Source organism: Mustela lutreola, chromosome 6 (genome assembly GCF_030435805.1).
Source record: "Mustela lutreola isolate mMusLut2 chromosome 6, mMusLut2.pri, whole genome shotgun sequence".
NCBI lineage: Eukaryota > Metazoa > Chordata > Mammalia > Carnivora > Mustelidae > Mustela > Mustela lutreola.
This window is the reverse complement of record NC_081295.1, coordinates 43,055,380-43,074,694: the sequence shown is the minus strand read 5'-3', so window position 1 is coordinate 43,074,694 and position 19,315 is coordinate 43,055,380. Positions and strand designations below refer to the sequence as shown.

Genomic DNA, 19,315 nt, shown 5'->3' with positions numbered 1-19,315 from the left:
TAAACCTAGAACTCTCAAGTCTTCTGCCTCTAAGATTAGTACTCTTTCTCAACAGCTTATCACTCCATTTTATTTTATTCTGTTTTGTTGTTATTTTATGAGCTTGGGTAATAAAGATCCCAGTTAAACTCAACTGGCAGATACCCTGTTGGAAGTAGATGGTTAAATCACGAGTAATATGTGTAAACGCTTAATGTTCAGAGCTCAAAAATTTTATATACCATGAAGAAGAGCATAGTTACTGTCTTTGGTACTTTTCTTGAAATTTACTTAGGAAAGTGCCCAGATTTCACCCAAACTTTTTCCAAGGTATTTAACTGAAGAAGTAAATAAACTTCTTCTCTTGTTCATTTCTGCTTTGCTTGTTGATGGATGGCAAACCTTAGATATATTGCTATGTGGTAGCAAATTGTGAAGGCTCTGAGAAAGAAGTTAGGTCTGTTGCTTGTGAAGTCTTCTGATACATTGATACCTTCCAGCCAATCCCCAAACTTCTCCTCAAACTGGTTTTTCCTACCTGGCTCCCCTCTTAAAATTTCTCTGTGCTTTCCTGATAGTTCTAGCAATGTTACCTGTTTCTTACTTTTCACAGGCAAATTATTTTTAGTACCCCCTGCCATGGTAGATATCCACAGTATTCTCACAGTATTACAGTATTCTCAAGACTTTGGAGAAATGGGAACTGGACTCTCATTATTTAAATTAATAATAAGAACAACATTTAAAATTGAGAATCTTAGATTTTTTTTTGCCTTTGGCATATTAGTTACATTCCCAGTATACTAATACCACTAAGATTTTGTTCTTATAATCAAATTATGCTTTCTAATCTATTCAGCTTTTGGATATACTGGATATAGTATATTACTACTAATATCAGATTACATTGTATAGTTCCTAACAGTTTGAAATGTGCTTTTATATTCATGGTTTCATTTAACCTTGATGATCGTGTGAAAAAGGTAGGATCTTTATTATCCCTATTTTACAGATGAGAAAATGGAGGCTCAGAAAGATTGGTTGTCTTTTCAGTATTACATTGCCAGTGTTGTGAGGCAGAGCCAGGTATTGAAGTCAGGACCTCTCTCCATTTAAATCATGACCTGTTGCACCTAGCCTAATAAAATTGCACCTAGCTTAAATAACTAACTCCTTTTTTCTGTTGTCAGTTTCTGAAGAGCATTTTTGCTGAGCTCACACATTACACTAAAACAGAACCTTTACCTTAGCAGAGATTTAAAATTTATTTTAAAAGAATATGTGCTCCAGGGGCGCCTGGGTGGCTCAGTGGTTAGGGCCTCTGCCTTCGGCTCAGGTCATGATCCCAGGGTTCTGGGATGGAGCCCCGCATCGGGCTCTCTGCTCAGCGGGGAGCCTGCTTCCTCCTCTCTCTCTGCCTGCTTCTCTGCCTACTTGTGATCTCTGTCTGCCAAATAAGTGAATGGAATCTTTAAAAAAAAAAAAGAAAAAAGAATATGTGCTCCATTTCCTTACTTGCTTAAATGTTTCTAACATCATTTCTGTTAGCAAAGTCTCTGCCCATCTCTTTGCTGCTTTATTTCTTGTTCTTTGCCTGACTTAGCTACTAGAGTAATTTGGATTATTCAACCAAGAGGAATTTCTTAGGATTGTAGGTAGCCAGACTTTAATAAAACTAAGTGAAGCAGTCAGATGGTAAATGACAGATTTTGCAGCCATAATCTTTACTTGGTTCTCTGGTATTTAGAATGTCTCTTTGATGGGAGTCATTTTATGAATAATCACAGAAGCTAGAAGTGTATGTTGAAAAAGTTGAAGGAATTAACATTTTACACCTAATATTAATTTATTTACTTTATCAAATGTGATGATTCAGAAGGATGGGGAACTTTTAGCTTTGAATACCCAGTCTCTTAGTTTAACTTAACTACAGCAAGTTTGAAGAGAACTAGAGCTTAGAGAATAATACATCTCAGGAGGCTATGCTCATTACTTTGTTTATAGTGAACCCTTTGGAGGTTTGATGTAGTATTTGAACAGTAATCTACCTAATCGTGATTTCTTTTAAAATATTTATTTCTCAGAGAGAGAGAGAGGGAGAGGGAGCAAGTGAGCGCACAAGCAGGCAGAGTGGCATCTAGAGACAGAGAGAGAAGCAGGTTCCCTGCTGAGCAAGGAGCCCAATGTGGGACTTGATCCCAGGGCTCTGGGATCATGACCTGAGCCGAAGGCAGCGGCTTAACTTACTGAGCCACCCAGTCGTCCCAGAATTTTTTTTTTTTTTAAATTGATTAAATTTGGACTCACTAAAACCCAGCTAATCCAAGAAATGCTCTTCAACTTGGGGGATTGAGGGTGGGTGGAAATGCTAGTTTCACTATTAAGGTTTCAGCATCCTAGAATAAAGTAACTCTAATAACTAAATTTACACAATTCAAGTAGGTGCCCTTTGAATTTCTTAAGGAACTTTATGCTTACGTATTACTTTTATCTTTCTTTGGTCATAATCTCAGGATTGGAAAGACAATGAATGCTAATTTTTTTTTTTAACCCAATTTTAACTGCTTCTAAATATCACTGACAAATAAATGGGCCCTCTCTCTCTCTCTCTCTCTCTCTCTCTCTTTTTTTTTTTTTTTTTAAGATTTTATTTATTTATTTGACAGACAAAAAGACAGGGAACACAAAGCAGGGGCAGTGAAAGAGGGAAAAGCAGGCTCCTTCTGAGTTGGGAGCCCGATGTGGGGCTCAGTTTCAGAACCCTGGGATCATGACCTGAGCTGAAGGCAGATGCCTAACGACTGAGCCACCCAGACACACCAGTTGGCCTTCTCTTAAACACTAGTTTATTTGCTAGAGAGATGGTTTGCTGTGTAGTTCAGTCTATTCTTAACTTGTGATTTCTTCACTATAAAAATTGTGTAAACTGCATTCTTAGAATTCCATCTTTTGGATCTAGTACTACCCCTAGAGCCATGCCAAACAAAGTGTAAGCCCTTCCTTTCATGCCATAGCAAGGTTTTTAAAATGCATTTTTTGGATCTCTTTAATACGTAATTCTCAGAACTTAATGTGTACCCTGAATATGATCTGGCTGACTTTGAGGTCATTGGTTCTCTGATTTTTCATTCTGACAATTTATACTTCTAGTGTGACTTAAGATGACATTAAATTTTTGGGGTAGCCATATTATTCGTACAGGTCCGTGAAATTACTAGTCACGCAAAAAATTTTAAAAATAAACAGTACCCTTAAATTACCAACTACAATTTTATACTTTCCTTTGGCACAGAAAGCATTGCTTTTTCCCCCCTGCTTAATTTCAGTGTTAGATTCATTCTGTGCAACTTTTCAGCATTCTTTTCAATCTTGATTTTGTTATTCAAGGTGCTTGCCCTTACCAGTTGCCTCTTGTTAACATATATTCTTTTGGCATCCAGGTCCTTGAAAATAACCATAAAATGGTCATGTCCAGAAACATAGCCTCTCAGATACTTAACAGAAATCTTCCTTCTTGCCTTCAATCCTTAATCAATACTCTGATTATGGTTGTTTGATAAAATACGCCTGTTTTTCCTTGTGTCTGCTCCATGATTTTACTTTTGTGTATATATAAGGATTTGATGAAAGACCCTAACACCATAACAAGTATTTGGCTAGAGTTCTTTTTTTTTTCTTGCTAGAGTTCTTTTAAGCAATAATGTTTAATACTGAGGTTAGTATGAGCTAATTTATAAATTTTTTAAACTTTTTATTTTAGAATAGTTTTAGAATTACAGAAAAATTGTGAAGAGTTCGCCTATACCTCACTACTAATTTTTTTTACTCTTCATATCTTGTATTGTATGATACATTTGTCACAGTTAATAGACTAGTATTTATACTTTGTTATTAACTAACTTCCATACTTTATTCAGAGTTCCTTAGTTTTTACCTAATGTCCTTTTTCTGTTCCAGGATCCCATCCAGGATACCACATTACATTTAGTCGTCATGTCTTCTTAGGCTCCTCTTGGCTGTGACAATTTTTCAGACTTTCCTTGTTTTTGATGACCTTGACAGTTTTGAGGAATACTGGTCAGGTATTTTGTAGAATGTCCCTTAATTGGGAGTTGTCTGATGTTGCTCTCATGATTAGAACTGGACTTATGGATTTGGGGAGGAAGATCACAGAGGTAAAATGCCATTGTTATCACATCATATCAAGGGTACATATTGTCCACATGACTTCTCATTGTTGATATTAACCTTGATCACCTGGCTGAGGTAGTGTGTTTGTCAGGTTTCTCCACTTGAAAGTTATTCTTTTTCTCCCTTTTTATACCATACTCTTTGGAGGGAAGTTACTACATGCAGCCCACACTTAAGTGGTGAAATTTAAGCTCTACATCCTGGAGGAGGGCAGTATCTACACAGATTATTGGAATTTACACAGCTTTATCTTTCCCCCATTCATTTGTTTATATGGACTAATGAATATTCATTTTATACTTTGGTCATAATCCAATATTACTTTATTTCGTTACTCAGATTGTCCCAGCTTTGGCCATTGGGAATCCTCTTATTTATTAATTTCTGTATCCTTTTGATATACCCCTGTCATTATGGGTTGTATTTTTTATTTGAGTACTCTCTTGCTTTCTGGCACTGTAAGGTGCTCCAACTTACTTTACGTATTTCCTGTCCCAGTCCTAGAATCAGCTGTTTTTTCAAGGAGCCATTATTCTTTTTTCTTGGAGAACAGTAATAGAAACCAAGACCTGATAACTGGATGTGTTTATTGCTACTGAAGTGACATTGTTTCTAGGGTGTCATTGCTTCTAGGTCCTCTCAACAGACAAAGCAAATTATATGTAGGTGTACTAATCTGTGTGTAGACACATCTGTAACTATTTCCATATGTAACCAGCTGTATTTACATCAGACTAAATAGGAGGGTCCATACTGATATCTTTCTTCCACTAATCCATACCAAAAGAATCACTCTAGTCTTGTCTTTTTGCTTATCTGTAACCTCTCACTTCAACAGACTGTCCTATAATGGGAATCATGCACTAACACAGTATTTTCAGACTGACCTTTTACCATTTGCTATCTATATACTTAATTATCAGCATTAGTGTACATGTATAGTGATTTCAGAATTGATAACACATACCTTTGTGGAAAACAACTTTACTGATTAGAATATAATGCTTATGTACAATTTCTCTTGCCATTTTTCTTATAGACTCCACTCATTCAAAGATATGAATCTTTGAATTCATATCTTTGGCAGGCACTTTAGTTCCTACCTCTTTCAGTGAAGTTCTGTCATAACATTTGTAATACAGTTAGGTTTTTTATCCCCTGTATTCATTTCATCTTGGGCTTCCCCAACCTCCTAAATATTTTTTTTTAATTTGCATACCTTAAGATTTCTTGTTTGTGCTGTAAAGTTCTATAGGCTTTGACAAATGCATAGTATATACGTGTATCTACCATTACAGTATCATACAGAATTGTTTCACTACCATACATAAAAAAAATCACCCACTGAATGCTCTTCTAAACACCCGATAACTACTGATTTGTTTACCATCTCTGTAGTTTTGGCTTCTTGAGAATGTCATATAATTGTAGCCTTTGGTCTAGCTTCTTTTACTTGGCATTCATCTATGTCTTGAATACCTTAATGGCTCATTCCTTTTCATTGCTGAATTGTATGCCATATCATGTGTGGTATGACTGTACCAGTTTCTTCATTTACTTATTAAAAGACATCTTGTTTACTACCATTGCTGTTTATGAATAAAGCTACTGTAAACATTTGCATGCAAGTTTTTGGGCAGACATAAGTTTCACATGAATTGGGTAGATACTAGGGGTAAGATTGTTAGATCATGGGGCGCCTGGGTGGCTCACCTGTTAAGCATCTGCCTTTGGCTCAGGTCGTGATCCCAGGGTTCTGAGATCAAGCCTCACATAAGGCTCCCTGCTCAGCAGGAGCCTGCTTCTCCCTGTCCCACTCCCCCTGCTTGTGTTTCCTCTCTTGCTGTCTCTCTCCTTCAAATAAATAAGTAAATAAAATCTAAAAAAATAAATAAAGATTCTGTTCTTTTAAAAAAAAAAAAAAAGATTGCTAGCTCATATGGTAAGACTATGTCTTGCTTTGTAAGAAACTGTTGAACTGTTTTCTAAAGTGGCTATACCATTCTGTATTCTCACCAGCAGTGAATGAGAATTCCTGTTGCTCTAGACCCTCATTTGTAATTGGGATTACCCGTTTTGGGAATTGTACCCATTCTAATAGGTCTGTAATAATACTGTAATAATACTACATTTCTGTTTCAATTAGTATTTCTGTAATGACATCAGGTACTGAGCATGTTTTCATATGCATATTTGCCATCTGTGTATCTTTGATGAGCATCCCTTTAGGTTTTTTTTCCTTATTTTTAATCAGTTTGTTTGTTTTCCTATTGTTATAACAATTCTTAGTATATTTTGGATACGAGTTCTTTATCAGATAGGAGTTTTGCAAATAACTTCTTTCAGTCTGTGACTGATGCTTTTCCTTAACAGTGTCTTTCACAGAGCATAAATTTTAAAATTCTAATGAAGTTCAACTACACGAATTTTTCCATTTGTGAATTGATCATGCTTTTGGTGTCTTACCCAAAAATTTATTACCACGGGACACCTGCGTGGCTTAGTTGGTTAAGCCGCTGCCTTTGGCTCAGGTCATGATTCTAGGGTCCTGGGATTGAGTACCACATCAGGCTCCTTGCTCAGCGGGGAGCCTGCTTCTCTCTCTCCCTCTGCCTGCTACTCTGCCTGCTTGTACATGTGCGTGCGCATGAGCTCTCTCTCCCTCCCTCTCTCCCTCTCTGACAAATAAATAAATAAATAAATAAAATCTTAAAAAAAAAAAAAACAAACGTCATTACCACTATGTTAACTATACTGGAATTAAAATGAATTAATATAGGGCACCTGGGTGGCTCAGTAGGTTAAGTGGCTGCCTTCAGCTCAGGTTATGTTCCCAGTGTCCTGGGATCAAATCCCGCATCAGGCTCCTTGCTTAGTGGAGAGCCAGCTTCTCTCTCTCCCTCTTCCTGCTGCTCTGCCTACTTGTGCTCTCTGTCAAATAAATAAATAAAATCTAAAAAAAATCCATACAAAAAAAAAGTAAAGTGACTGGTATTTGGTATTATCAAATCTAGAGTTCTATAGATTTCTCTAAAAGAAGTTTTATAATTTAACATTTAACATTTGGGTCTCCAGTACATATTGAGATAATTTTTCTGACAAGTGTAACCTAGTTTATGTTTAGTGAATCTGTCTTGGCTTTAACAGTCACATATCTTCTGAACAATCACAGGCCATGTTTTTAATATGATTAATTTTGAAATTTATTCAGGATTATATGTATTGCTTAGCCCCATTTTGAAAATTACTTTTTCCCATCTATTTTCCTTTGTTCCATTGTTCTGCCCTTTTAAATCCAAAGCTTATTAACAGAACCACCATTAGAGGAATTCTCCTTTTTCTCTGTCATCATAAATAATACTAGTCAAACCCAAATAGTCTTTCTCCAGAAGTCACCCACCTCTGCCAATTTGATTGTTCTCACCATTTTTGGTAAGCTACGGATCATTTTGGATTCTAGCCTTAATAACATTTTGCATAGGTTAGTATCAGCATAGGCCAGTACCTGGTCTGTAACACTGCATCATTAGTCCTAAGCCTGCTTTCCATTTTGTACATGTCATCATTTTATAATCTAAACTCTTGAGAGTGCCCTATTACAGTCACACTGAAATCCTTCAAACCTGTCCCTTATGCTTCTATATTGGGATATTTTGCAATTGCACAAATCACATTTTTGTTAGCTTGCCAGTCCTTTCTTAATCTTAAGCTGCAGTCCCCCCCCCCCCCAGCCCCTTCTTTTTCAAAGGAAATTTCTTTTTTTTCCTCAAAGGAAATTTCTAAAGCTTAAGCTTTACCACAGTACTTAAAAATCCTTAAGAATTTTGTGAGAAAATAAGTCTTTATTTCAGTAACAAACTTTACATTTAAAATTGAAGGTGGAAAATTGTTCCCTGGTTTATCAGATGTTAGCATGCGTAAGATATAATATTTTGAAGGGTGGGAAGATGGGAGGAGAGAGCAGGTGATAACTTATACTTCCCAGGTAAATAGGATGAGGTCAGATCTGATTACATGGAGCTGCATTCACTCTGATACTTCTGGTGTATTTTTCATGTGTGTATGTAGAGCTTTACATGTCTATACAGAGAAGGCCAGAAGAGGAGACCCTGAAAATTAGATTTAAATCTGTTAACAGTTTCTTTGTGTTAGGACATTTCTTACAGAAAGTCACTAAAAAGAGTACCTTAAAGACTATATTAAGTACTTTTAGAAATACAGTTGGCCTGACTTGTTTCTCTTTAGTTTTGTGTAGTTTTTTTTCTTTTCTCTCTTTCTCTCTCTGTTTCTTTCTTGTTTGATTTTCCCTTTTTGGGGTTTTTTTTTTTTTTTTTTTTGGCCTTAGCTCCTCCTGTCTTCTGTGCCCTTAATTGACCTTGTCTTGGTATAAAAAAATAATTGAATGGAACATTCTATATTTTATTTCTAAAAATCACTTCTAAACTAGACTGCCATTTACTTATGTATGACCCTTAGATCCTTGAGGATCAGTGGCTGGATAGAATTAAGCTGATAGAATTTAACTGTAGAAAACCTATAAAAGTGTTCACTTCCATTTTGATTGATGACACACTTGTATTTAATATTAATTATATTCTTCTTATATAATTAAATATAAATGTAGTGACCCCCAGATTTTCATTTTTACTAAAAATGTTTTTAAAATACACTCATCGGTGGGGCACCTGGGTGGCTCAGTGGGTTGAGCCTCTGCCTTCGGCTCGGGTGGTCCCAGGGTCCTGGGATGGAGCCCCACATTGGGCTTTCTGCTCTGCGGGGAGCCTGCTTCCTCCTCTCTCTCTGCCTGCCTCTCTGCCTACTTGTGATCTCTGTCAGATAAATAAAGAAAAAATCTTTAAAAAAAAAAATACACTCATTGGTTTCTTGAAACATCTTTAAGCGTTCTATTTTAATGAGTGTATTTTATAGTAGCATTAATGGATAAACATGTCAACTTAATTAAATTCAGAACTCATAATGAAATCTTATTTCACATGAAAATTTTAGTGTTACATACTAACTGGGTTCATCTGTGGCATGGAATTTTTTTTAGTCTTTAAAAATTCAGTTTTTTTAAAAAAAGATTTTATTTCTTTGAGAGACAGTAAGAGAGTTGGAGTGGGGGGTTGGGAGGGGAGGCAGAAGCAGACTACCCACTGACCAGAGAGCCCAATGCAGGCAGATCCAGGGACTCCAGAATCATGACCTGAGCTGAAGACAGTTGCTTAACCCAACTGAACCACCCAAGCACCTCTAGTCTATAAAAATTCTGTTTTATAGCAACCATGTTAAAAAATGAGTTATAATCATAAAGTTTTACCATAATCAAGTAATGACCATAAAGTTTCAGATTTAATGAAAAAGCAAACATCTTGATTTAAGAAATACTGAAGTCTTTTAAGTAAAAAATTATATTTCTTATAAATATACTCCCTCAAGAAATAGTGAGTGGTAGGGTAAAGATTAAGACTACCCCTAATTTGTAATTTGGACTCTGAAATACAGATTCCTAGAGGAGTGCCTCTCAGTCCTGTCTGTGCTTAAATTCCCTAGAGGGCGCCTGGGTGGCTCAGTGGGTTAAGCTGCTGCCTTCGGCTCAGGTCATGATCTCAGGGTCCTGGGATCGAGTCCCACATCAGGCTCTCTGCTCGGCGGGGAGCCTGCTTCCTCCTCTCTCTCTCTCTGCCTGCCTCTCTGCCTACTTGTGATCTCTGTCTGTCAAATAAATAAATAAAATCTTTAAAAAAAAAAAAATTCCCTAGAGAGTTTTTAGGCATTTCAGTGCTGGAGGCCTGCCTCAGACCAAAGTCTCTGGGTTTGAGCCCCAGGCTTCAGTGCTTTTTATAAGATCAACATAATTGTGCGGCCATGGTTAAGAACCACTTAAGTACATCTTGAAGTGTTGTGTTTTTATTATATTTCTAAGTTTGGATACTTGTGACAGTGCTACATTGATTTATTTTTTTACTGTGGTAAAAAAAATACAACAAAATGTAGTATTTCATCATTTTTAATTGTGTAGTCAGTATTGTTAAGTATATTCATATAGTTGTAAAACATATCTTCAGAACTTTTCCATCTTGCAAAACTAAAACTCTGTAACTTTTTTTTTAGTAAGAGAGATTACACATTAGTAGTAGGAAGGGTAGGGGGAGGTCAGTAGATGACCTGCTGAGCATTGAGCCTGACTTGGGGCTTAGTCTCAGGACCCTGAGATCATGGCCTGACCTGATGTCAGACACTTAACTAAGCCACCCAGGCTTCCCAATAATTTCTTTAAAAATCTGTAACAATTTAATATCAGCTCCCTCTACTGCATTTCTCCCAGTTCCTGGTTAACCACCATTTTACTTTTGGTGTCTGTGACTTTAGTTACCTTTGTAAGTAGAATTATATCATATTCACCTTTTGTGATTGGCTTATTTCACTTAGCGTGAAGTTCTCAAGGATCATCCATGTTGTAGCATGTCCCAGGATTTCTTCCTTTTTAAGAGTGAATAATAGTCCATTGCATGGATATACCACATTTTGTTTATTCATCTGTTGGTGGACATTGGGATTACTTCCTCTTCTTGGTCTTGTGAATAGCACTGCTATGAACGTGGGGCTGCATATGCATAAACGTGGGGGTGCATATGCATATCACTTGAAGACCCTCCTTTCAGTTCTTTTGTCTACATACCCAGAAGTGGAATAGCTGGATCATATGGTAGGTAGTTCTGTTTTTAACTTTGACGAGCTTCCAGATTGTTTTCCATAGAAGTTGTACCATTTTACAGTCCCTTCAGTAGTGCACAAAGGTTCCGATCTCTCCATATCCTCACCAGCAGTATTTTCTAGGTTTGTTTGTTTTTAAATAATTATTCTGATGGGTATGAGGCGATACCACATTGTAGTTTTGATTTGCATGTCTCATCATTAGTTGGGTACATTTTCATATGTTTGTTGGGCTAAATGTCTGTTTTAAGTCCTTTACCCACTTTGTAATAGGACTATTTGATTTTTTTATTGTTGAGTTGCAAGAATTCTGTGTATATTCTGGATATTAACCCCTTATCAGATACATGATTTGCAAATATTTTCTTCCATTATGTAGGTTGCCTTTTCACTTTGTTGATTCTTTCTTTTGATGCATTAAAAAAATTAGGTTTGATGTAGTTGCAGTTGTTTCTTTTTGTTGTCTATACCTTGGTATCATATCCAGTAAATCCTTGCCAAGCCCAGTGTCTTCAAGCTTATCATCCCCTTTGTTTTCTTCTAGGGGTTTTATAGTTTTGGGTCTTTCATTAGGATCTTTAATCCATTTTGAGTTATATAGTAATTGTCCAGCTTCATTCTTTTGCATGTGGACATGAGTTTTCCCAGCACTGTTTGTTGAAGAGACTGTCCATTTCTCACTGAGTGATCTTGGCACTCCGGTTAAAGATCATTTGGCCATGTCTGTGAAGGTTTGTTTTTGGCCTTTTTGCTCAGTTGCATTGCCTTTATGCCTATATGTCTGTCGTTATGGTAGTACCACACTGTTTAGATTACTGTAGCTTTATGAATTATTTTGAAGTGAAAGAAGTGTGACACTTCAAACTTTGTTCTTTTTCAAAATTGTTTTGGCTTTTGGGAGTCCCTTGAGATTTCATACGAATTTTAGGATGAATTTTTCTTCTCTGCAAAAAATTATTGCAATTTGAGAGGAATTGTATTGAAATCTAGAAAGTTTTGGTAGCTGGACATCTTAACAATATTAAGTCTTTGAATCCACAAACATGGGGGCGCCTGGGTGGCTCAGTGGGTTAAGCCTCTGCCTTCGGCTCAGGTCATGATCTCAGGGTCTTGGGATTGAGGCCCACATCGGGCTCTTTGCTCAGCAGGAAGCCTGCTTCCCCCTCTCGCTCTGCTTACTTATGATCTCTGTCTGTCAGATAAACAAATAAAAAAATCTTTGAATCCACAAACCTGGGGATCTTTCTACTTGCATCTTTAATTTCTTTCAGCCATGTTTTGTAGATTTCAGGGTATAAGTCTTTCACTTTCTTCTTTAGGTTTATTCCTAAGTATTTTATTTTTTGTTGATACTACAAATGGAATTGTTTTCTTAATTTCCTTTTTAGGTTGTTCATTGTTAGTATATAAAAATGCTACTTATTTTTGTATTTTAATTTTTCAATCCTATAACTTGGCTAAAGTCTTTCTAATTGTTTGCTTGTTTTGTTGAATTCTTAGGGTTTCCTACATAAAAGATTATGTCATCTGTAGTCAGATTATTTTACTTCTTCCTTTCCAATTTGGATGCCTTTTTTTTTCCTTGCCCAAATGCTAAATTGTTTTTAATAGAAAATACAAACTATTTTTTAAAAAGGAGTAGTTGATACGAATTAAGGTAGGCCATCGTGAAAAGTTCAGAATCTACTCTTGGAAATCAAAGGGAAAATATTGGAGCATTTTAACCTGAGAGAAGATGTGATGTTGTAAGAGTGGATGCAGAAAACTAGCAGAGTGGTACAAAGTGGTCTGATGGATAAATGACAGGCTGGGAGGAATGGATGAATGGCAGGAGTAAAGATGGAGAAAAGTGAATGGGATGGAGTATTTAGGCATTAGAAGTAACAGAGTTAGGTGGTAGATTAGATATGTGGGTGAGAAGATGGCACAAGAGAGCTTTTTTTTTTTAATGATTTTTTAAATTTATTTATTTGACACAGAGGGAGAAATCACAAGTAGGCAGAGAGGCAGGCAGAGAGAGAGATGGCAGGAAGCAAGCTCCCTGCAGAACAGAGAGCCCGACATGCGGCTTGATCCCAGGACCCTGGGATCATGAACTGAGCCGAAGGCAGAGGCTTTAACCCACTGAGCCACCCAGGCGCCCCACAAGAGAGCATTTTTAAGGCCACTGTTAGGTTCTTGGCTTGAACATGACTAAGTGAATTAAGATAATAGATACTGTGGTATGGAGATGTCTGTGTGCAGAGTTTGAGATGCTTGCTAAATAGCTAGTTCAGAGATGCTGCAGAGGAGATTGTGTGCAAATCTGGCCATGGAAATACATGCACAGTAAATAAATTGACTCCACTTTGAAGAAGTCCAGGACCTAGTTAGTCTAAGCTTTGGTGCATAGGACATGTTCATTGAATATTTGTGTAATGATCGGTCACAAAAATTGAATTTAGATACTGTAATATGTTTAAAGCTAATTATCTTTAATGTAGAAACTAGTACTTTTTTTAATACTATGTAAGTGGCATTCTATGAGAAGAAGCCATTCTTTCTTAATTGAACTGGCTAAATTAAATTGAACTGGCTAAATTACTGATTTACATTGTCATTTTATGTCATCCAGCTCTCTTGATAGACTCTAATGTGGTAAAACCTGTGTTTCTGTTCAAGTCCATAAATAGAGAAAATAGATTAAAGAGAAAATAGATTAAAAGTCTGCACACAAGTAAAATTCAGGATATTTTTATTTTTCTGGGATGGGAGTGGGAAAAGCAGAGTAGGGAATGAGGTATAATGTGACTAGCTACTCAGGGATAAATATAAAACTTTTTTCGTAAGTCTGGCAAGCCTGAAAACAGTTAGTCTTTGATGTGATATTATAACACTGTAAGAAAAAGCATGTCCTGGATTGGAGAGAAGTAGAGAAAGATAGAAGGAATGGGAAATGGAAAGCAGTGAAGGCGAAATGAAAAAAAGGCCAGGGAGAGTAAGCATTCAGCAGGTTCTGAACTGAGTATTAGTATGTAATCTACTTTTGATCCATTTGAATCCCGAGCTTCAGAATACATGATTAGTTTCCTTTAACATTTAATGCTACTTCACAGCTCTTGACTGCTTTAAGTGCCATTCTAATCCGAAGTAGACACACTTAATATGAATATGTTCTTCTCATCCCACCCCTGTATTAAGCTGGAAGTCAGAAGACCCATTATTCCAGTCCTGGTTCTGTCATTAACTGGCTTTATGACCCTGTGAAGTTAACTTACTTTCTTTGAGCCTCAGTTTACTCATCTGCCAAAAATGATGGAGCTGGACAAAATGATCTGTAAAGTCCCTTCTGCTCTAAGATTCTATATTTCTTTGGGATGAATCAGTTTTCCCCTAAGTGTAGCAGTGGTTTCCCATCAGTAGAAAAATAAAAGTCTGTGTTTTTGAATTTTATGTTAGCATATATTCTCCTGTATATTAGCACAGAAATTATTTTGCACAATCTGTCATTCTAATTTATATGTTGCTATTTGAGATTTTTAGGGACTATTTGAGATTCTATTCAGTGTCATCAGTTTTATTAAATACTTGCCACCTTTAAATCATTTCTTTGCCACAATCCTCAGAATTTGTTGATTATGAATTCTAGTGGGAGTATTTTAAGTAATTCTCAGACTTTTTATTGCTGGGTTTTTCCCTTTGAGAGAATTATTATATTAGGAAAGTAAAGTTGCTTTTTAAGTCTATGACTTATTTATGGCCAAAACTTTAACTTCTTTTTTTCTCAAATTTTCATTTACAATCTTTCTTGGTTTTGATTTGACAGTGAACTGAAGGGTGAAATGATACTTGTGATATAATTGTGCAAGGGGAGTCATGTGATACTAAAAAAAGAAAAGTTAATAACCTGTATATGTAAGACATTACTGTCAGAGGCACGAGAGAGTTATACATTTAGTTTTATTTATCTGTGTTCAGTCTTCATACTTTTTGATTTAATGTGGCAGAGAGTAGAATAAAGTCTGGCAGGTACAAAGGTCTAGACTTAAAGAAAAGGATAGAATTTGAGATCCTGTGTTAAAATACTTATACGTTCATGGTTTTAATACTGAGGAGCTATGATTATACTGTTACATAGAACAATCTTTTCACAGTGGAATACAGTGCTGTTAAATCTAAAAAATAAAAGTACGAGCAGGTAGCAAAGGATATTTAAAGAAGGAAGAACATCTCTTACTCACCATCTTTTAACCTACAAATTACTTACTAGATGTATCTTCCAGTCTGTTCATAAGTAGAGAAATTGTGTGTTTTATTTAGAGTATTTAAAATTTTATTACTAAAAACCTTCCAAAGGTTTCAGGCTAGCTATCACCAAGTAAATTTTTAAATATGATTTTCTTATTCTGGTAAAGAAAACAGGGAAGAGTTTAAATTTGCACTTGTTAAAATTTAAAGTCTCACTCACAAACACAAAAAATAAAAAATTTTATTTGTAGTTGATCAAACAAGCAGTAGGAAATTCAGAATAGAAATGTATTATATGTAAGTGGTTCTTAAGCAAATGTTGAGGTTTACTGGTCGATGTTTTAAAAATTACAAATCTACAGAAATTTCAGTAGCCCTCCCCCCTTATTTATTTTTCTGTAGATATTTAATTTGTTCTAAAATATCTATTAGACTTCACCATTGTAAAATAAAAAATACATCATCAGTATTGAACACAATTTTAGTTGAATCTTGTCTAGAATATCCAGTGGTTACCAATATAAGTGTGCAATGCCCCAACACTGCAGATCTCCAGGAATGCAAACTTTTGATATTCAAGAATAAATGCTGTGGGGAAAAGAATTTAGTGTAATTTTAATAGCATGGGCTATTAGAATTTAGTGCAAATTACTTTTACCATAAAGAAGTTAATTAACCTCATTCTAAATGGTACTCTCAGGGGTAAAAATATTTAATGCAACTTTTAAAAGTTAGCAATATAATTTTCTTTTGCTTATAAAGTCAGGTATTTCATAGTAGTATGACAGTTACAGAGAATTGCAAAGCAAAAAAAAAAAAAAAAAAATTAGTTCCTGTGCTTTAAAAAAGATATTCCGAGTATTTGTATTGCAAGTGAATTATTGCCAAATGTTAATAATCTATTATGTCTTGTTTTTTAAAGTGAATGAATTTTTAGCTTTTGAGGGCCCCATCTTGTTGGATATGAGAATTAAACATCTAATCAAAACCAATCAGTTAAGTCAAGCAACTGCTCTAGCAAAGCTGTGTTCTGATCATCCAGAGATTGGTACAAAAGGTAGTTTTAAGCAAACTTACCTTGTTTGTCTTTGTACATCATCACCAAATGAAAAGTTAATCGAAGAGGTGAGTATGTTTTCTTTTGTTAGTAATTATTTTTAAAAATGAAGAAGTTAATTTTCAATTAGAATATCTTTGACTTCTCTTAGATAGTGAGGGACTGTTGTCAATCTTAAATTTTAGTATGCTCTGGGGTAGTGATTCTAAGCAGCTTTCAGAGTTATATGTAAACTGATTTCATCTAGCTTTTTTTTGAATTGAATCTTTACTGCTGAGGTTAAATTCTGGGATGGTGGAGGTGGCTTAATAATTGAGTAGGATGTTTTTATTTGTCAGCAGTTGGACCTTAACTTTAGTTTTACCTGACTTCAGGATACTTGTAGATCTAACTGGCTAATTTAAGTAACTATAGAATTTATATGACTTCCTCCTAAAAATATGTTCTCTGTTTTATACACATGCATATGCACACACACATGCATAATGTATTCCTAGGGAGAAGTGTACACACACACACACACACGTATGTATAGATCTGTATCTATATATGTTAAGATCAAATTTTTATTTGCATATTTAATGTAAAGTTTTATTTTCTGTGAGACATACGCTTTTTTTTTTTTTTTTTTTTTTTGTACTTCTAGTTTGGCATAAAGCATAGTATTCATGCATTTGTTTTGTACTATAGAATTCTGAGATAGAATCGTGGTCCAAATGGGAATTTGGATTTTGGAGAACTCATAATTCCAAAATGAAATTGGAGACAGGGTAGGAAAATTAAAAGTTGCTAAATAAGATAAAGGCAATATGCATTTAAATAATTTAGATTAAAAAAAAACTATAATGTTTAATGGTGTTGACTTTGCATTTAATGCAAACAAGTGTCTTATATCTCTAATACAAGTATCCTTCAACCTCAGAGCAATAAAGAGAAGAAAATGACTAAAGGACACACTTAAAGATGTGTAACAGGAAGAATTGAGATACAAACCAAGACAAGAGAGCTTGTATAATCAGCTGTGTAGACAGATACTGTAATCAGTCTGGAAGAAGGATAGTGTCAGACAAAAAGCTGAATGCCTACATGAAGTTAGAGCTGGTTTAGGTAGTGATAATTTCGTGGGTTTTTTGTTGTTGTTGTTGTTGTTGTTTTAGAAAATGAAGAGGAAAATGGTAGGCTTGGACCAAGATTAGAAGTAAGGTTATTGTGGATGGTGAGGATAATGAGGGTACTAAGAAGAGTGATGTCTGGCAATTCCTAGATTAGACAGAGTAGAGCTAAGGGTTGTAGCCTAGGAAATTATATCATTAGTTTGGACATATAGAAGATTGAAGTTTTCTTATTAGTTCAGAATAGCTATGTAGACAGTTAATTGGCAGACAGAGTTTCTTGAGATAGCTTTTGAATTTTAGGATTTTTTCTAAAATTCTTAAATTATTGTGTTGCTATATCTTAGATACTTTTCAGCTTCTTAATAAAGCTTTAATTATCAGTTCATTCCTTGCCCTTATGTCAGTCTATCCATCTATCTATTCTTCCTTCATCAGATTTTTATTAAGTGAATGATGTGTGATGTCTAAGCCCTGGGGGTTAAATGTAAGTTAAGGCATAAGTCTTGGCCTAAAGAAACTTAACTTCTAATAGGAAACTATCTAAATGTAGGGTTGTTAGGTTAGTTCTAAAGTCCCTGCTTGAAGTTGAAGACTACGAATTTATAATCTGCAGGAAAAATCTGTATTTCTAACTCTGGAATAGTCAAAAGATTTTGTAGAACTGAACTTTAAGTTCCCTTTTGGTTTAATTTTTCAGATTTGAGTAGCAGCAGCCTAGCTTGATTTGGGAGATCCTCAGGAAAATTCTCTGTGAGGGCCTCAGGTATCTCTGATATCATATAAAATGATTTTTTTTTTCTTCTTACATTAAGCAGGTAGAATTAAGGCATTCCTTGTTTCTAAGCAGAGTTCACCAAAAGTTTCTGTACCCTACTCCAGAAACACCACTAGATCTTGAAAGTGCAGAACAGGACAGGATATGTGTAAGTCGACACATTCCTTGTTAAAAGTCCTCTTTTGCTTAGAGATTGTTTGGTTACTCTTTTATGTTCCTATTACAAATAGTAGAAATTTTCTCTTCATTGTTCCATGTGAAGTGGGTTAAGATTGGCTGTCACCAAGGCCTGTATTTGCCCCAAGGGAAGGTAGTCACTTTGGAACAATTGCCCAAAGATATTGCCCCCTTCATAAGAGGTATGCTCTCTCTCTCCCATTCATTTGCTTTTACCTGTCTGGTTCTTAAAAGCATATGAGTTTTTTACTTTGACTTCTTTAAGTCTGGTTCTTAAAAGCATATGAGTTTTTTCATTAGTGTGTGGTAGGAAGAGATATTGGAGAGAGTCAACCATGGCCTGAATTCTGTGGTCCTTTTGAGGAAATCCTTGTTCAGGGAAGCCAGTAAGCAAGGAATTGACTAGGATTTTCAGGATCCTTTCATTGTAATAGAAATAGCAGCTAGCACTGGTAGATGGCTGAGGAATGGTACTAAGAGAGATGAGTGCCTATCTGGATTCTCTCGAAGGAAAACCTTGGCCCGTATTCTTGGTGTAGGTATAAAACAAAGTGGGCAGTATTTTAGTATTTTAGAATTGTTTAGAGCCAGTATAGCTCTTGGTTTTGTCCTTAAAATAAACACAGAATTTAAAAAATAAATCCTCTTTCTCTCTAACCATCCCTTCTCCATTTAATACTTCCCCAAGTAATCATTCAGTTTGAAATTTGATAAATAACCTGATCCTTTTCTATGCACATGCATATATTTTTATATGCTCCAAACATACATATGCACACCCTGCCTGCTGTTCACTTTCCCCCACTTACTCTGGATGTCCTTTCATATCATTCCACATAAATCAACCTCATTCTTTCTTCATGACTGCATAATTCCATAGTATGGATTTGTGATATCTTTGGTCAGACTAGATGACATTTAAGTGGTTTCCTTATTGTATACATCCTTTCGTTCTTGTCAGTGGTTCACTGGTAGGGCAAATTTCTGGAAACAGTTGCTGGATTAAGGAGTCTACATGTTTTAAATTAATTTATAGAGCATGCTACCATCCAAAAAAGATTATGCCAGTTTAGGCTC

General features: G+C 35.6%; 1 protein-coding gene across 6 annotated transcripts in view; it reads left to right on the top strand.

Moving 5' to 3' along the window:
• Positions 1–19,315, top strand: part of ZNF292 (zinc finger protein 292) — a 95,652-nt gene that overhangs the window by 53,643 nt on the left and 22,694 nt on the right. For 5 of the 6 annotated variants that reach the window (XM_059177137.1, XM_059177136.1, XM_059177135.1 and 2 more), the window contains one exon: positions 16,037–16,239. In XM_059177137.1, the coding sequence (XP_059033120.1) occupies positions 16,037–16,239 (203 nt within the window). Of the gene's footprint in view, positions 1–3,937; positions 4,062–16,036; positions 16,240–19,315 lie in introns of those variants that run through there. The other variant, XM_059177141.1, reaches the window with a different exon arrangement.